General features: G+C 37.0%; 1 protein-coding gene across 9 annotated transcripts in view; it reads right to left on the bottom strand.

Moving 5' to 3' along the window:
* ARK2N (arkadia (RNF111) N-terminal like PKA signaling regulator 2N) overlaps nucleotides 1-18,592 on the bottom strand; it is an 89,106-nt gene that overhangs the window by 19,330 nt on the left and 51,184 nt on the right. For 4 of the 9 annotated variants that reach the window (XM_086373363.1, XM_086373364.1, XM_086373362.1 and 1 more), the window contains one exon: nucleotides 7,641-7,823. The exons of the other annotated variants lie outside the window; for them this stretch is intronic. In XM_086373363.1, the coding sequence (XP_086229489.1) occupies nucleotides 7,641-7,823 (183 nt within the window). The remainder of the gene's footprint in view (nucleotides 1-7,640; nucleotides 7,824-18,592) is intronic. 9 annotated transcript variants of the gene reach the window in all.

The following is an 18,592-nucleotide window of genomic DNA, read 5'->3' as shown; positions in this document are numbered from 1 at the left end:
AAAAACTGACGCCAAGGTTTCTGATGTAGGTAACTGGTGGCATTCAGTGCACCAACGGACATGTTGAGGGTGGCTGCTTAGAGCATGATGATGATATGCTTCTGAGATGCTGAAAACAGGCAGTTGAAGTTACTACTGTTCTAAAGCTCAGGTCATCAGTCTAGAGAGGAAATAATAGGTAAGTCCTCCCAATAGCGGAGAAGATAAAGTTCATCCAGAGGAATGAAGGGGGCCTAAAACAGAACCCTGACAAAAACCAATAATTAAGGGATGGGCACAGGAAGAGGTGCTCACCAAGGTCAACCAAGAGACAGAAAACCTGAAGATACGAAGCCAGGGCACCATAAAGAGAACATTTCTCAGAAGTGCCTACAATGCCCAACAGAGAGACACAATAAGAGGAGGGACTAAGTATAGCCCAATAGAACAGGTGATAAGATGACCATACACAACCCTGGCCAGGGGAACCTCAGAGGAATGATGGGACTGAAGCTATTGCAGCAAAGCCAGCTGGAGAAGAACAGAAGGGGAGAAGGAGCAGACACATTTGAAGACATCTGGCTGTGGAGGAAACGGCAATAGATGGCACCAAGAGGAACACGGGTTTGCAGGAGGGGGATGTGTACGTGTATATAGTTATTTTTACCGGCCATATCTAGAAAAAAGGCAGAGAGCAAACAGTTTTGATGGCAGAAAGCTGAGGTGATCTTCATCTGTAAAGAATGCAGAGGGCCATCTGCAGAGCACAGGTGTGAGTAGGAGAGCAAAGTCAGTTTAGAGTAGGTTCAGAAAAGTGAGCCAGCCACTGTGAAGAAAGAATGATGCCTAAGGAAAGGAGAGCCAAGGTGAGGCTGCAAATCAGGAAGTTAATACGACCCTCAACTTTTCAACTATCTGACTTTCTCCAGCATGGATAAAGGCTCTAAAGTATGCATCCAGGGATCAGACTTGGCCAGCTGAGTACAAGAAAGTCAACTATATAAGGAGCTGAGGATATCAGCAAAGGAGAGTTGGGCTGAACAAACTAGACAGAGAAAGAAAGATGCAACTAGGGGGAGCTGAAAAAGGACTGTGTGATGGGTCTGATAAGGTAGAGGAATAGCGTAGCAGGAAGGAGCAGTGTAAGTATAGCTAAGCAAAAGGAGAAAGCATTAGGAGGAGGTAAGAGGGAAACCAATGGTTATGAGAAGTAAAATGTACTTCTACCCTCCTGCCCACTCACAAAATTCAACCGTCTGGGGCCGCCCATCTGACTGTCTTGTCCCCTGTGTGCATGTGTGGTGAGTGGCTTCAGTTGTGTCCGACTCTGCGACCCTATGGACTGCAGCCCGTCAGGCTCCTCTGTCCATGTGTTCTCCAGCCAAGAAAACTGGAGTGGGTCACTATGCCATCCTCCAGTCTTGTCCCCTGCTGCTGCTGCTGCTAAGTCACTTCGGTCTTGTCTGACTCTGTGCGACCCCATAGGCGGCAGCCTACCAGGCTCCTCCATCCCTGGGATTCTCCAGGCAAGAGTACTGGAGTGGGTTGCCATTTCCTTCTCCAATGCATGAAAATGAAAAGTGGAAGTGAAGTCGCTCAGTCGTGTCCGACTGCTAACGACCCCATGGACTGTAGCCCACCAGGCTCCTCCGTCCATGGGATTTTCCAGGCAAGAGTACTGGAGTGGGTTGCCATTGCCTTCTCCGGTCTTGTCCCCTACTCAACTGTTATTCTCCTTTGCTCTAGCCACCTACCACTCACCTTCCTACAAGTTTTCCACTGCCCTATGGAATGCCAGCTCTATGGAAAAAGGCACTGAACTTTCTCTTTGCCTCCTTGTGGAAACATGACTTTCTTGAAAATGCTGCCTCCCCTGCAGGCCTATGATTCTGACACCTCAATGCACCCATGTTCTTTATTGCTTGGTCCAAAAGTCAGTTTAAGACAAAACAGGGCCAGAGGGTGCGGTGGGGTTGGTGGGAGGATACAAACAAATTTCCTGGTGAGCGTTAACAACTCTGAACTAATGATGTGAGTATTCTGCCACATTTCCTCTCAGAGCCTTTAAATAAAATGTGCCACACACCAAGTCTGTGGGGCGCCATGCTCTACAAGAGACCCCATGGCATTCTCCAGTAAGTCAGGAATGCATCCACTCCTCTATTTCAGAGCCAGAACAATCAGTCCTTTTCTCTCAACGTTACCCTCTTCAGAAAGTCGAACATTCCTCTGGAAGCTCTTGCGCAGAGGTGAACACTCTCTGGCCTTCGGGTCACACCTACATGGCCCCAACCAATGCCCCTAGACCTCAAAGGAATCCAACAGCAGAGCAGGGCCTAAATCACACACAAGTGAGTCAAAGATGCACGAGGTTCTTCAAATACTGTCGGTCGTAGTAATCTCTTCCTATTCTAGAATAAGCTCTGCACAAAAAGCGTAAATATCACAATTACCATGTATTTGACTGAAAATAAAGCAGAAGATGTATATTTAGTTATTGTGGCAGCTGGCTGTCTCTGTGTAGTTCTTTGTTTGTGTAGCTTTTTGAAAAGATAACTTCTTTCATTTCATGAGAAAACTAATTCTAAATTTCTGTCCTCCTACTACAGACCTTTTCAACACATAAATAAGTCAGAAAGTAGACCACGAAAGGCAGTAACTAAATTATCAGGGCAAATATTTTCTTTTTAAATCAGCTATCTAATGAGAACTAGTCGTAAGCCTATTTGCAGTATATAAAATTATTACATAGTGGTGACAGTGGAATGTTAAGTATAAAAAAGGTTACTATCTTAAGTACTCATAGAGTTTTAAAAGAAGCAAATCATTACCTTGTGTTGAGCTTTTTCAACAAAAGTATTAAAAACAACTTTAAAAAGTGGTAGAAAAGGAGATTAGAAACCTAAAATCTTAGGTTTCTTAGTCCACATGTAGCAGCTAAACAAAATCTCCTTCACAAGACTCGATACAATGATTTTAAAGTGCTAACAACAGAAACATGGTCATTCTGGTCTGATTATTAAAAGCCCTACTCTAAGAACAGGAAACCCAAGATTTTTTTTCTCTTCACTACAACTAAGCTTGTACTATGGACAAATCAAGATTACCAGCCCAATTTCAAGGATGGAGAGAATGTTCATAAGCCACCTTCTTAAAAAGAAGGCTGATGGAAAAAATGAGATTTGTTTAGAATTTTTAATTTCCGAGGCAGGGGGACCTCTAAATTAGTTTAGTGTAATGATTATACCAAGAGTACTTCAGACTTCAGCCTCTCTTGGCCTCATCTACATTTACAGTGAATGAGCCTTCAACTCTTTCCAATGAACATTGAGAGTTACCTCCTTTACAATTGACTGCTTTGATCTCCTTGCAATCCAAGGGACTCCAGCACCACAGTTTAAAAGCATCAATTCTTCAGCACTCAGCTTTCTTTATGGTCCAACTCTCACATCTGTACATGACTACTAGAAAAACTATAGCTCTGACTACACAGACCTTTGTTAGCAAAGTGATGTTTCTGCTTTTTAATATGCTGTCTAGGTCTATCATAGCTTTTCTTCCAAGGAACAAATGTCTTAATTTCATGGCTGCAGTCACCATCCACAGTGATTCTGGAGCCCAAGAAAATAAAGTCTGTCACTGTTTCCACTTTTTCCCCATCTATTTGCCATAATGTGATGGGATCAGATGCCATGATCTTAGTTTTTTAAATGTTGAGTTTTAAGCCAGCTTTTTTACTCTTCTCTTTCACCCTCATCAAAAGGCTCTTTAGTTCCTCTTTGCTTTCTGCTGTTTGGGTGGTATCATCTGCATATATGAGGTTATTAGTATTTCTCCCAGAAATCTTGATTCCAGCTTATGCTTCATCCAGCCCAGCATTTCGCATGATGTACTCTGCATAGAGGTTAAATTCTCAGGGTGACAATAATACAGCCTTGGCGTACTCCTTTCCCAACTTGAGAACAGTCGGTTGTTCCATGTCTAGTTCTAACTGTTGCTTCTTGACCTGCACACAGGTTTCTCAGGAGGCAGGTAAGGGGGTCTGGTACTCCAATGTCTTTAAGAATTTTCACGTTAATAACCTTTGAGGGTAGATACTAGTTTTATCTCAGTTTTGACAAGGAAAACTGAGGCTTTGCATAACTTACGTGAGGTCACACAGTCCATAAGAGGCTGCTTGTTCAAAATCCAGCTGTTTGCTCACAGGAGGCTGCCACCCACTACACTATTTAATTCTAGCATCAATGAGAAAAAGTAAACCTATGGCAAGAGCTGAAAAGGAAATTTTAGGTCTTTTCTTGATCAGTGGCTTTCCTAATTTCAACTCTTTTGCCTTGGTTGAAACTAAAACTAAACAGTAAAAACTATTTTGCATACTAGAACATCTGCTGCTGCTGCTGCTAAGTCGCTTCAGTCGTGTCCGACTCTGTGCGACCCCAGAGACAGCAGCCCACCAGGCTCCCCCATCCCTGGGATTCTCCAGGCAAGAACACTGGAGTGGGTTGCCATTTCCTTCTCTGATGCATGAAAGTGAAAAGTGAAAGTGAAGTCGCTCAGTCGTGTCTGACTCCCAGAGACCCCATGGACTGCAGCCTACCAGGCTCCTCCATCCATGGGATTTGCCAGGTAAGAACACCGGAGTGGGTTGCCATTAGCTTCTCCACTAGAACATCTAGTTGCTTAGAAAAAGAGACATGCTACAAGCCACTTAATGATTACTTATGTGATTCTAAATGGAGGGCTGTAGACCTGGTCTGAAATGTTGCTATTAATTAGACACTGAGTATCCATCCTAAGCGGCTGGCTCAGATGGTAAAGAATCTGCCTGCAATGTGGGAGACACAGTTCAATCACAGGGTGGGGTAGATACCCTGGAAAAGAAAATGGCAATCCACTCCAGTATTCTTGCCTGAAGAGCCCCATGGACAGAGGAACCTGGCAGGCTAACAGTCCACGGGGTCACAAAGAGTCAGACATGACTGAGCAACCAATGCAGTGTACAGTGTACAGAGACACTCAACAGTCTAACTCAGTGACTGGCTTTTATTTTATTGGGAGGGAGAGAAGGAAGACTATGATTAACCACTACATTTATCTTAAACTCCAAACACAAGAAAGATGATCTAATTGATACTAATAGTCCAAATCTCAAAACTATAAACTGGCAATGAAGCATAAATTCTATGAACATTTTGTTATGATACATTAAGTATATTCAAATTCACAAAACAGGTTCCCACTATGACAATTACATCAAGACTAGAGGGTATTAATAAATGGTAAAGAATCCACCTGACAATGCAGGAGACGCAAGGGACTTGGGTTTAATCCCTGAGTTGGGAAGATCCCCTGGAGACAACAATGACAACCCACTGCAGTGTTCTTGCCTAGAAAATTCCATGGACAGAGGAGCCGGGCAGGCTACACTCCACGAGGTTGCAGAGTTGGATATGACTGAGTACACACACAAATACATTACTCACATACCTGCATGTCAGATTAAAAAAAAAAAAAAAAGACTTTGAACGATCAGTAAATGGCTTCATAAGAAAATACCATGGGGATCTGTTGAACAGTGATGTCCATGTCCTATGATACACAAAAATCTACACGATTTATGGCCCAATACATACATGTGCTTTCTTGATATATTACATCCTAGCGAAATTATCACACATGTACCAAAAGACACGTACAGGAAATGTTAATGGTAGCATCATTTCAAATAGCATCATAAATGTTCAAGAAGAGAATGGGTACGTCTACTGTCATATATGCATGTGCTGGAATACTAAACAGCAGTGAAAAGTGAATGGACTACAGCAGTACTTAACAAGAACAAACTTCACAACATGTTGAACTAAAACAAAAGCAAGTGGCAAATGATTACCTTCTATGTAATACTACTTAGTATTAAAACATGCTTGTTTACAGATACAAAGCAAATGCAGTAAAACTACGAAGGAATACACAGGAATACCAAATATTAAATATCAATTTCAAGGCAGTGCTGGAGTGGAGAGAGAAGAATAGAGGAAGGAAGTCATGTGTGTTTCCCTCATCAAATACTTCTGTCATGTTTTCTTTCTTAGAATTTAGAGCTAAGCACCAAAGGCTAAGGTGGTTTTAAAGGATCAAGCTAACAATTACCTGAACCTGAAAATGTGAAGCTTCCCCACCCCCACCAATGCTGGTGACTTTAGTGATATGGTAAGACGCCCAAATGCTGCACTGTTAGGTTAATTCATATTAAACTGCTAAATTGGTTGTAGATCAGAAACTCAAATATTAACAATTCAAAAGAGTTCAACCTAATATTAAAACTCTCTATGAAAAGCAAAAAAAAACAAACAGTAACTGTTCATATTTTTCCTAACAATTCACAATAAAGTGGTCTACATTTACCAACCAGACTGCATTTAATGTTATAATATATACACAATACATATTAATAAACACTTAAAAGACACTTGTTGGGCAAAGCAAGTGTTTATACAAATAAAAACTGAAATCCAGAGGAGAATCACCTTGTCCAAGGTAGGCAGTTAGCAGTCACAACAGAGTTAAAACTAAATCGAGGTCCTGTTCCAAAATTAGTCACAATAAATTAATCGGAAGCTCAACAAATAAAGAGAAACTTTTTTATTTAGTTCTAATTGAGGATTATGAAATGAATTAATGACAATGATCTGTAGAATTGTCTTTTACTTCCTAAGAACTTCAATATAAATAAAGTTCTAAATCATAGCCCACTGCTATTTTTGTAACACACAACTCATTTCCCATAAAAATAATATTCTAGGTAGTTATTAAATCAATGGAATTTATAAGTTAACTAGAAAACTAAAATACCTCTATAACAATAACGAAAATACACAGTATGTAAGAAGTCTGTCTCTCAATCCCCTCTACCTCTTTTCTTAAAATTTTCTAAAAACACTAGTACTTTTAGAAAAAGGTTTAAATTAGAAAGAATGTTGGAAGAAAGAGGTTTGGGGAACATACTGAAGGAGACTTGGAGGCATTGTGCAAGGTTTTCAAAGGTAACAGCAATAGGTTTCTTAGAGAATAAAACATCACTCTTAAGAATCATCACAGAACCAAGATAAACAATGCAAGACAGGGAGAAAGATTTTCCTGAGAGACAGCAACTGCAGAGTTGGAAAAGACAAAATGAGAACTAGTGTAGAGAAATTAACAGGGACACTGCACAAGAGGCAGAACAACAGTGCGGTACTTCAGTGGACAGTCCACAGGGCGGACTGCAAGGTCACTCCCTGTTCAGAGTTAAGTGAGGGAATCCACTGGTGGTGGTTGGGTGGGGAGGGCTGGGGGGGTTTGGGGGTGGGGTGGGGAGACAGTATCAGGTCATCTGGCTGATTTTTACATATGTTAGGCATTTTTAACTCAAGATGTCTACTGAAATTTACCTATGCCTACAATTATTGTCTTAGATACTCATTTTTGCTTTCTTCTGATTAGTAAATACAAATGACATGCTACCCCAAATCTTTTCAGTTATAAAGGACATCCTGGATAGCCGCAATCATCTAATGTTAGATGTTTCTAGTTGGCCTGCTTTCCTAAGCAAGGAAAAGAGCTGCCAGGACACATGCATATTATACCATCAGAGAAGGAGGGGTAGGGATAGGGAGACCAACCTGCCTCCGCATTCAGCTCCTCTAGAAGCCCGCTGGTCCTCCAGGTAGCTCCTGTGTCCTGGCCTCCTACAGAATTACTGTGCTCTTGAACTACTGCAGCCGCCAATAAATTGTCCACATTTACCACTTCTGGCTCAGAGCCGGTGTCAGACATATCATAATGAGCTACAACTGGAGGTCCATCTAGGGAGGAAAAAAAATGTATACTTGTATCTAACTCATGGGGTGAAAAATACTTCTATAACTAAAAGCCCCCTAAATGCCTGTTGCCTTTATCTTATTATTCTACCTAGTCAGAAAAGCTGCACTTTATACAATCTAATTATTTTGTACATGAAATGAAAGTGAAAGAAATACTCCAGCTTACAAAGATGAGGGACACATTTGAGAAGGAGGGAAAGGGTGTTATTATGAAGAACAAAGACAAGACTATACTGAACAAAAGTTACATTCAATTCCTGTCATTCTGCTAAAGGGCAAAAGATTAAGAGAAGGGACGACTATAGAGAAGGTAAAGCTGATTTTTTAAAGGAAACACTGATGCAAACTATTAAAACTGAATTTATATATTTTTAAGAGGATCAATCTAGTTTCTTCCTCTTAGTAGCTAATACTAAAAGTCCCTAGTAGAATCGAAGAAGAAAGTCAAATATATATTTTCCTACTTCAAGAGCTCTACTTGCCCAACATCTATTTCCAGTAAAGCCCTTTTATAGTATTAGGGATGTTATGTATTTTACAACATTCTATAAAAAGATGAGTGCGTGCTCAAGTCGGGTCTGACTCTTTGTCAGGTTCCTCTGCCCATGGGATTTTACAGGCAAGAATACTGGGGTGGGTTGCCATTTCCTACTCCAGGAGGTCTTCCAGACCCAGGGATCTAACCTGAATCTCCTGTACAGCAGGCGGATTCTTTACCACTGAGCCACCTGGGAAGCCCCCAGCAAAAAGATAATACTCATAAAATCCATCTTCAGGATTTGGATGTCTTGTGAGGGATATTTCTATTGTCTTTTCCCTGAGAAAAACAACCAGCTGACACTCCAAGGAAGTGATACACAACCTTATGGGTTATTTGACAGGAAGATATTAAAACTTTTGGAAAAATAAAGAGAGCCCTTCTACCTCCAAATCACCCTAAGCTGCTGAAAAGGGCAGCTGAGCTCTGAAGTAATTACACTGCAGTGATTCATGCTAAATAATTCAATATTCATGCTTGTAAAATAGATACATGGTTTAAAATGCTAGTGCTACCTTTTCTAATATAAAGGTAAAAAGCAAAAATCATTTTCAACCAACTATGAAGCATATCCCTTACTACTAACTGCTATTTTTGAATAAAATGCTTTTTCTCCTCCAACAGTTATTACTAAGTGCAAGCAAATCACTTAATTCCAGAAAAAAAATTTCTAATATCTAATAGATTAACGTTAAACACACCTATTTTATGAAACTCCTGACTATGAAGGAATACATATGCCAATAAATCATTAAAATAGAACACAATGAAGGACTGCTGTTTTAATACAAACATCCATTGTGTAAACTGTCACTAAACAAAACATGAAACACACTTGGGGCACTTATCTCTTAAGACTAAGTTCCCAAACCACAGGCTTATGCGGCAACACTTTAAAATAAAAAAATGACCAAACATAAAAGTAAATGAGTTATTAGGTGCCACCGTATAAGGAACAGACATGTCACAATATGAAATTCTGACGATCATGACAATTTCAGCTGACTACTTAAAAATAATTTCCAATTTCCCCAAAAGGGTACATCAAGTTCATAAAATTCAACAGTGTGGCCTTAGTATCAGCTAGTAATAGATTTTAGACCAAATAGTAAAATATTAGTTCATGTTTATGGTTTTTCTTTTCAAAAAAGAAAAGAAAGCTGTATCATTTATGGAGTTCTCGTCAGAGTTCAAAATGATTATTATGGAATCAAGATAATGTGGGATGTCCAAATATTTGGTTGCAGAAGATATGAAGGTCAAGTACAATATTGACTATTTGACCAAATATTCTATTTTTTAAAGGGCTTTATTAAGTGTTTTGTGTTTGGAAAAAAATAAGAGACTTATTTAAAAATTTGTATCATAAATACCATTCACAACCTCTTGCCCTCACGTTCCCCCACCCCACAACCCACAACCACCAAATTGAGGCAACAGGTCAACAGTCAAGTCAAAATTGTACCCACTCCTACATGTAAACTCATGCAAAAAGTATAAGTGCAGATGTACATGCAGAGTAACATCACCTACCCATGGAAATAACTTGTCTGAAAGTCTTCATCAGTAGGATATACAAGCATAAACTTGTTATCTGGCTTCATTCTTGTATCTTCCATATTTCCAAACAGCACACCTTATAGCTTAGCTCAAATTTAGTATTCATCATAAACAAAGACAGCAATATTTTCACATTTTAATTATACTTAAAATTAAAATAAATTATCACTGTCGTTTTTCATATCTAATATATTCAAACAATGACAAGTCAGTACTATATAAACTTTAATAAAGTTAAGGAAAGGTTGTTTTTCCAATTTTGCCTTCCAACAAGAAATCACAATTAAGCATCTTGTGTCCCAAGGTCATCTCACACTATCAGCAAACCAAAATTAAGTAAGATATGTTTAAAGAACTAAGCATCAAGGCTTGGATTTTGAATCACTAAGTATGAATATTAGCTAACTGATGGGGACAATTTATGGTATTCTTTTAAAACATGATTTCTGCTACACAGCAAAATTAAGAGGTAAGATCCTTTTAAAATAAGTATCTCTTGAAGGAAAAAATAAAATCAAACCACTAAGAGGAGCTAGAAAAACCAGGAACATTAATAACAGAAGCAGCTATCTATGCTTCCAATTTGATTCTATCAATTTATTACAGGAGGGAATAAGCATGAAGCTATTTTTCTTCCTCTGACTTGATTGTTCCTCTAGGATGCTAAAACAACTGTGCTGCTACTAAGATAATTTTGACTTTTAAAAACATCAAAATAGCAACTTCAAGTAAAATTACACATGGAAACATTTCCAATTTAAAATGCAGTCACTAAGCATTCCATGTTTACAACATAAAAGGTTATCAAACTTCACATTCTCCCATTTGGTATCTGTCAACCACACATCATCAATGTATAATGATGAACTTTGTTTTTCTATAGTCATTAAAAGCATCTCTCTATAAAGGTAAATCTAACTCAATTATTTAATAACTATTTTGTCTGTGGTTAATCCAAGTGCTGTGTCCAATTTAAGTGTCTTGAAATTTTTGCTGATCACAAGAAAAATAAAATGTTCAGCAATCCACTGCTTCATTTAAGAACATCACCTTGGTCTATCTTGTGCTAGACAGGTCTGCATCCTCTCTCTGAGCTCCAAGTTTATAAATAGGTTCTAACTTTTGAAATACCAAAATACAGGTGTGGGACTTTCCAAACGGTCCAGTGGTTAAGACTCTGTGCTTCCACTGCAGGGGGAGCAGGTTCAGTCCTGGTCAGGGAACTAAGATCCAGCTTGCCAAACAGTTCGGCCAAAAAAAGAAAAATGAAACAAAACATACAGATCTATTCATCACACATTCCTACTACAGTGAAGTTTACCCCTATGTGACTTTAAATCTTCTGTATTATTATCAACAGTGTTTAATTTTATGAATTAGTCTTCTTTCTGGTCAAATATGTTCTCTTCTAAATCTCATGGAAACAACTTGAATCATGAAAACAAAAAACAAAGCAAAACAAAGCCTAACATCCATCCTCTATTACATCTATCTTTCCAAATCCCTCTTTCCAAAGCTGATAACCAAAAGCACAGAATTTTAAAACTATGTAATATATAAGTTACCAGTCCCATTTTACAGATGAGAAATTTTGAGTCCTAGGGAGGTAAAACCAGCATAGTTTATGGTTGTTCTCAGCGGTGAGGGAATGGGAAATATACAGGGTAAGACTGGGAGCCGTATATGAAGTGCATAGGTTTGGGGCAGCAAATACATAGGTTAAAATCCTGCCTACTTCTTCTTAACGTATGACTCAGCTTGTTCACAGGGTTACGATGAAGGTTAAAATATAACACAGAACACAACAGTTCAAAGACTGGTCCACCTGCCCACCTTTCCATTATAAATTAGCACTTAACCCTACTTCTTTGTTTGCTTATGTTTGTGTAAACTCTGCTGTACACAGCCTGCATGCAAGAAGCTTTGAGAAAACATCACTGCCTGAGTTGGTGCCTTCTACTGGTCATGGATTAACCCATCTTGTTAAGTAAATGCTTTGCTGGGATTAATAAGGTCATCACATATGTGGCTTTTGTATTTTTATTTTTGTTTGAAGTGAAATGTTAGCTTAGATGTATTCATATGAAAGTGTTTTAAAGCCAGATAGAGGTCACTTTGGATCATCCCTATTTGGCATCATTCTTACCTACAAAGCCCTTCCACTAACACAAGTGTTGTCAGACTCCCAGTATGAAATCTAATCAGATCTGGGAATCAGAAATTCCTCTTGTATCCCACAGACATCTGGAAATGTCACTCCTCCTTCTCTATTGCTAAATCTTCGGCCCAAGGAAAGGTGGAGCAACAGACAAACAGCGTTTACTCATTCAATTCCCATTTCAATGACTACAGTAATATACGATAAAGACCAGAATAAATTCCTTCTCTATGTTTTACTACAGCCAATTTCCCAAAACCCCTCATAGAAGAGGAAAGAAAAAAACTTTCCTGCTGCTGTCAAAGGACCCCACAGAAGTTCTGTCTCCCTAGTCATTAAAGGTCCTAAGATCAGTACCATTATCTACAACATCTAGAGAAAGTCACTCCAATAGTGAGATTCAAAAAAAGTTACACCTAAAAAGAAGAGTTCTCAGAAATTACCTACCCAAGCACTTTAGGAAGGAGGAGCATGTGTACGGTATTCAAGTTAGGAAAAGAAGTGTAGGGAAAATGAGGTGTGAGCCTTAGGGATTGAAAGAAAGAAGCAAACCTCAATAGTTGAAAGGGAAATCTGCAATTGGCAGAACCTACCTAGTAAAAACTAGCTTTTTAGTAATACATCTAAATATTTACCAAGATGGAAAATGATTATTTGGAATAAGAAAAAATAAAATACTTAAGAAAATACATACGCTGTATTTTATTACTATTAATCTACATATATATGTAATATATGTACACACATACACAAAGAACCATTTATAAAACCTGTAATTTCAAAGCATCTCTTGGAAAAGATAACTATATCAACCAGAAAAGACAAAAAGTGCCATTTCTAAAATAACAACTTTAAATACCAAAAACTGGGTATTTTTCCTTTATAGTATTATAAAGCTATTTTAGTAAAAAGAAAAATAAGATAGTGCTAAATGAAAATAAAATGCAGCAATATGCACTGAAATTCTATGTCAGAAGTTAAAAAATCATTTTTAAATAAAATGAATTGATGCCTATTTTGTGTTTTTCCCATTATATCCAACTCAATTATTAAAAATTTAGATGTTCCGTTTACAAGGGAGAAATAGAGTTTTAAGGATTACATCTGTTCTTACATCATACTGACAAATGACAGGTCATTTTGCCCAGAGAAGTTACCTATAACACTGATGAATAGTTAACTTTGAAAGTATCGAAGGAAAATATTCAAGATTAAATACAGAAAACAGGACACTTGCAGAGGTCACCATCTTTCAATTTATCTTTGTATTTCAAGGACAAATCCACAATTTCTGTTTTGAGGATTCACATCAATGGAGAACAAAACTAAAACATCTACACTACTACATACAAGAAGGAAGAACACGAAAAGTTGACATGACTTTCGCCACATCCTCGTATCTATGTACCCTGCTAAGACACATCCACTCAGCTTTTTGGTTATTCCTCAAGGTAGGCTACATTTTGCTATTTTCTAAACAGTCTTCAATTTTTAACAGGATAACTCAGAAGAACATATAAAGGAGAAGAATCTCCACCTTTTATGTTAGCACTGATATTTTGTTATTTCCTTTTTCAATATACCAACTGCAAAAAGACAGAAAATTATCTGAAAAACACCATGTGAAATCTATTATTAGTGATACTACCTATAAACTAATGCCATTCATGCATTATGGAAAAGCAGGTTTCTGTACTAAGGAACACCTAATGTGAATTAACTGGTAGGGAATCACCATAACTAATGTAAAAGGATCCTAAATAGAGTAACAAGAAACATTTCTTTTTAAACATTTTTATTTATCTAGGTCAACTGATACACTTCAAATGCAGAATTAGGTAAAAGATATAAAGAAAATGCAGTAAAAATAAAAATCACAGCAATTTGATAACATTCTTCCCAAATTTTAAAGTTTTAAGACTTTATTATCAAAGAATACATCTCCTCATGGATTATTATTCCTTCATTTCTTAACATGTCTTCTGTTGTACGTTGGAGTATTTTAAGATAATATGAAAAGATCTATTCACTACTTTGGTTTCAATCCCCACTAACTTTTCCTAAACTTCAGAGAAATTAAAAACAGAATCAAGAAAGAAATGAAAAGTATAGAACTCGGAAGTTATTCACATTGATAACTATTAATGTACTCATATAACTGTTCCAGACAGATTAAAAACGACAAGTTTCTTATCTGTACAATGATTGAGGGCATATACGCCATTTTTAGAGAAGATTCTGAGAATTATTCTTTGAGAACAATTTTTATTAAAGCAAATTTAATAAAAAATTAATTAAATTTCAGTTTAATAAATCTGCTCAAATTGTTTTGATACTGTGTTTTCTCACATGTGAAACCCCACAAAATCTTTTCCATTGTGCCCCTTACTATACTATTTAAATAATTCAAACAGAAGAGAGGAAATCAATACAAGCTAAACAAAATATAACAGGTAACTATTTTTTAAAGTCAAGTTCTGAAGAAGAAAAAAAAATAAAAAATGAAGTCAAGTTCTGTAAAATAACCTGCCCATGTTATCTGACCTGCATATAAACCTTAAGCAATATATTTCATTAAATTGTGCTATATCTCAACCTTCAGATCACAGTATCTGCTGTTAAATACACATAACTAAGGAATGACAAAAGCAATGAAGCAAAATAAACTAATTCGTGTATATTCTTTTACTCAGTCTGCTAATGAAACAAACAAGCAGTCAAAATCTTTACCTGATAATCTAAGAAATAAATTTTTCCACCTAACTTAATCACTCTAACTCGTATGTGGCAATTTTTTTTTATACACATTTAGGAAGCAATGAATGGATATATTAGTGACTTGAATCCATTAAAATCCCTGTAGACTATTGCATAGTTATGTTTCCAGCACAACCTGCTAACTATAGCATTAATAAGAATACAGGATTATTTGATAATTCTGAAGGTCCACACACCTTCATGAGCACATGCACACACACACTCTTGAGACTAGGCTTATTCCTTTGACTTAGTAACAAAGAACAGGCTTTTCTCTTGGAGCCCCCAAAATGACAGATCCTTTAAGTAAAAAAAAAAAAAAACTTCATGCAAAATATTAAGTTTTAAGATTTTAATTTTATTGTGTTGTGTTCTAAATTAAATTTTTATTTGAGCTCTTATTACACTCAAGTTTTAATAATGCACACAAATTACACATTAATATAACTGAGAGGTATTATGCAATGAGAGGCTCAAATAACCTGATAACTCTAATCTTAAATCTGCTGGTTAAATTTTCTTAAAAATGATTAGGATCTAATGTCCTACAACACTGAACTAGGAGACTCTAGGCAGAAAACAGTCTGTAGATAGATTATTGGAAAACATATTCACTATAGCGCCCCCCGCTTAAATACCAGCAACTAAATAGCATATGTAGACTGTTAGCGAGATGACATAATCCAAATATGGGATTATAGTCTTCATTTTAATCTTTCCTCTATTTCTTTCGGAATTGATCCTTTTCTTGAAAACTGGACTGATTAAAATGAGCAAAGATACTTTAAATAAACCATCTGTGTTTGTCTTCTCTTTCTTTTCTTGCAGTAATTCCCTATAAAGCACTGCAATCTGCCAGTCCTCAGTGACTCTCCAAAGGTCATCTCCCTGATCTTCCCAAGCTTCACAGAGCAGCAGAGGGGCCACTGCCTGGCTTGCCCTGGGGCCTGTAGATACTGGTGGCAGCCATATTTGGGAGCACATTCTCCTGGGATTATACTCTTTTCTTTTATTAACCTTTTATTTGGTATTAGGATACAGGTGATTAACTGGGTAGCCATTTAACAATGTTGTGACAGTTACAGGTGGACAGAAAAGGGACTCAGCTATATATCTACAAGTATCCATTCTCCCCCAAACCCACCCACCCATCCAGGCTGCCACATAACACTGAGCAGAGTGGGATTATATTCTTAAATAAAAAGCATTTCAACCATGTCTAGATCAATGCTAGACATGATCTAGATCAACTAAAAGACGTTTCTGTCCAGCATTAGCCCTTTATACACCACAAAAAAGCCCAAACAGGATATATTCCCTGTACTTAAAATTCTAGGAAAATTAAGCCAATTTAAGGTAAGTTAAGGGAAGACCAGGGTTCCCTGGTAGCTCAGCTGGTAACGAATCCACCTACAATCCAGGAGACTCCAGTTCGATTCCTGGGTCAGGAATTTCCCCCTGGAGAAAGGATAGGCTACTACCCATTCCAGTATTCATGGGCTTCCTTGGTGGCCCAGACAGCAAAGAATGTGCCTGCAATGCAGGAGACCTGGGTTCGATCCCTAGGTTGAGAAGATCCCCTGGAGGAGGGCATGGCAACCCACTGCAGTATTCTTGCTTGGAGAATCCCCATGGACAGAGAAGCCTTGTGGGTCCATGGGGTTGCAAGGAGTCAGACACGACTGAGCGACTAAGCACAGCACAGCACAAGGGATGACCACTAGGCACTTCTAAAATAATACCGATATAAAAATGCCACCACATAATCCAAAAATAATTTCCACTTCTTAGTATGTATTTAGACTATGATCTTAGGAATACAGACTGCCTCAGTGAAGGAGAATTCAATAATCCAAAACAGCAGTCGTTTTTAAAAAACTATTATAACTACTTCAAATACTTAATACTTCTTTGTCCACAATACAAAAACAAATTTTTCTGAAAGAAGAATTTTTAAATCGTGCAATCTGGAAAAAGCATAATTACTTTAAAGCACGATTCATTAAAAAAAAAAAAAACAACTACTGTTTCAAAACAATACTCCTTAAGACAGCAACACATTTTCAAGACACCACGACAAACTGAAAATCAGGGGAAAAAACTGTATGTATGCTTCTGGTACAAAATTATTCTTAAGGTTAAACTTTTCAAACCACAAAATATAAAATTTTGTTTTGGAATAAATTTTAATATTTTAGCATATATTCTATGAATTAAATCAGTACATTCCGGTGTTCCTCTTCTTTCTACCAAAACCTCTCTTTCCATATCTTTATACAAATTTATGTAGAAAAAGCTTCCTCAAATTTATTATGCTCGATACCTTCTCAAATATTTACAATATTTTTACCTTGAATATCAATTATTAAAACTTTACCTTGATAATTCCACTCAACTGACATTTTTCTCTTTTAGGCAAATAAAATCTGTAGATTTCCTAGTCCATTATCTAATAACAACAAGAAACAGAACATGTCCAGTCAATACTAAGAATAATGTCTACGTTACTTTTTATGTTATTCTTAAAGGATTCATTCATGTTTTCTATTTTAAAAATAAAAAGCATTTCACTACATGCTTAATATATGAAACATTAAATCATGAATCAAAGAAGAAATCTGTTAAGTTCTTGAAGTAGTTATGCATGCATAGAAAAGCAGTCATGTTAACATGCTGAAATTAACATTTTCTTATATCTAAAAATCCATGTCTAGTAAAATCTGTGATCCCAGGGAAAAGCCGAATACAGAACAAACTTCCCTGACAACATCTTAATTTAAAATAAATATTATAGATTAGCAAAAAACTTCTCACCCAAAACCAATATGCTCTTCTTATTGGTATAAAACAGGAAAGTTAAAAAAATATTAGCTGAAGTAGTTTACAAGTGTTGTGCTATCATGTCAGAGAAAAACCCATCAGTTATAACTCTCCCAAAGTTAATTCCCAATTCTCATGTATTAAGCTCTAAAAAGAAAAAAAAATTTTAAGTCATTTTTCACTTCAAAAAAGCAAAATAAATTGATTCAATCTATTACAGTTAATTTACAAGGTATAGATATCTGAATATAGAACTAAATAGAAAAAGTGAAGACAATTTTTCTGAGTAGTTACTGGTAAATTACTAAAATAAAACAAAGGTCTTTATTGTTTATACAGCTGACCCTAAAGTTGGGCTCCCACCCACTGCACAGTTGAAGAAAATCCACACAAAACTTTTAACAGTCTGTGGTCCCACATCCATGAATACTATCAAGCACAGATTGTGCAGAACCACAGTTCATATTTAGTGCAAAAAATCTGCATATAAGACCTGTGCAGTTCAAACTCCTGTCGTTCTAATGTCCAACTATATATGAAACTCCAGATATATCACCTATCCTTCCTCCTGCAAAACAGACAATCAGATCTTTTTCAGTTGCAACTATATTAAATATTAAAATAACCTTACTCATATTGAGAAGTTAACTTATAAATTTGAAGGGGAAAAACTACCATATTTTTATTGTAAGTAAATCCAGTAGAAGTACAATTTTTTTAAAAAAGCACAAGGTAATGTTAGCAAAGTTATATACACCTACTGAAAATTTTCTTCCTAAATTAGCTTTTTCTCACACTATTTCTCAGCCCTGGGCCACACACTGAAAATCTATCATGTTGCAAAGCTAACGATGCTGTGCTATTTTCTCCCCTTTGACACACGCCATGGACTCTTTAACATACCATTTATTTTCAGTC

This window comes from Bos grunniens, chromosome 24 (assembly GCF_055505025.1).
Source record: "Bos grunniens cultivar Pamir isolate PY7600 chromosome 24, Bosgru_T2T1.0, whole genome shotgun sequence".
In the NCBI taxonomy this organism is placed as follows: domain Eukaryota; kingdom Metazoa; phylum Chordata; class Mammalia; order Artiodactyla; family Bovidae; genus Bos; species Bos grunniens.
Note: the sequence above shows the minus strand (reverse complement) of the source record. Positions and strands in the feature narration are given on the sequence as shown.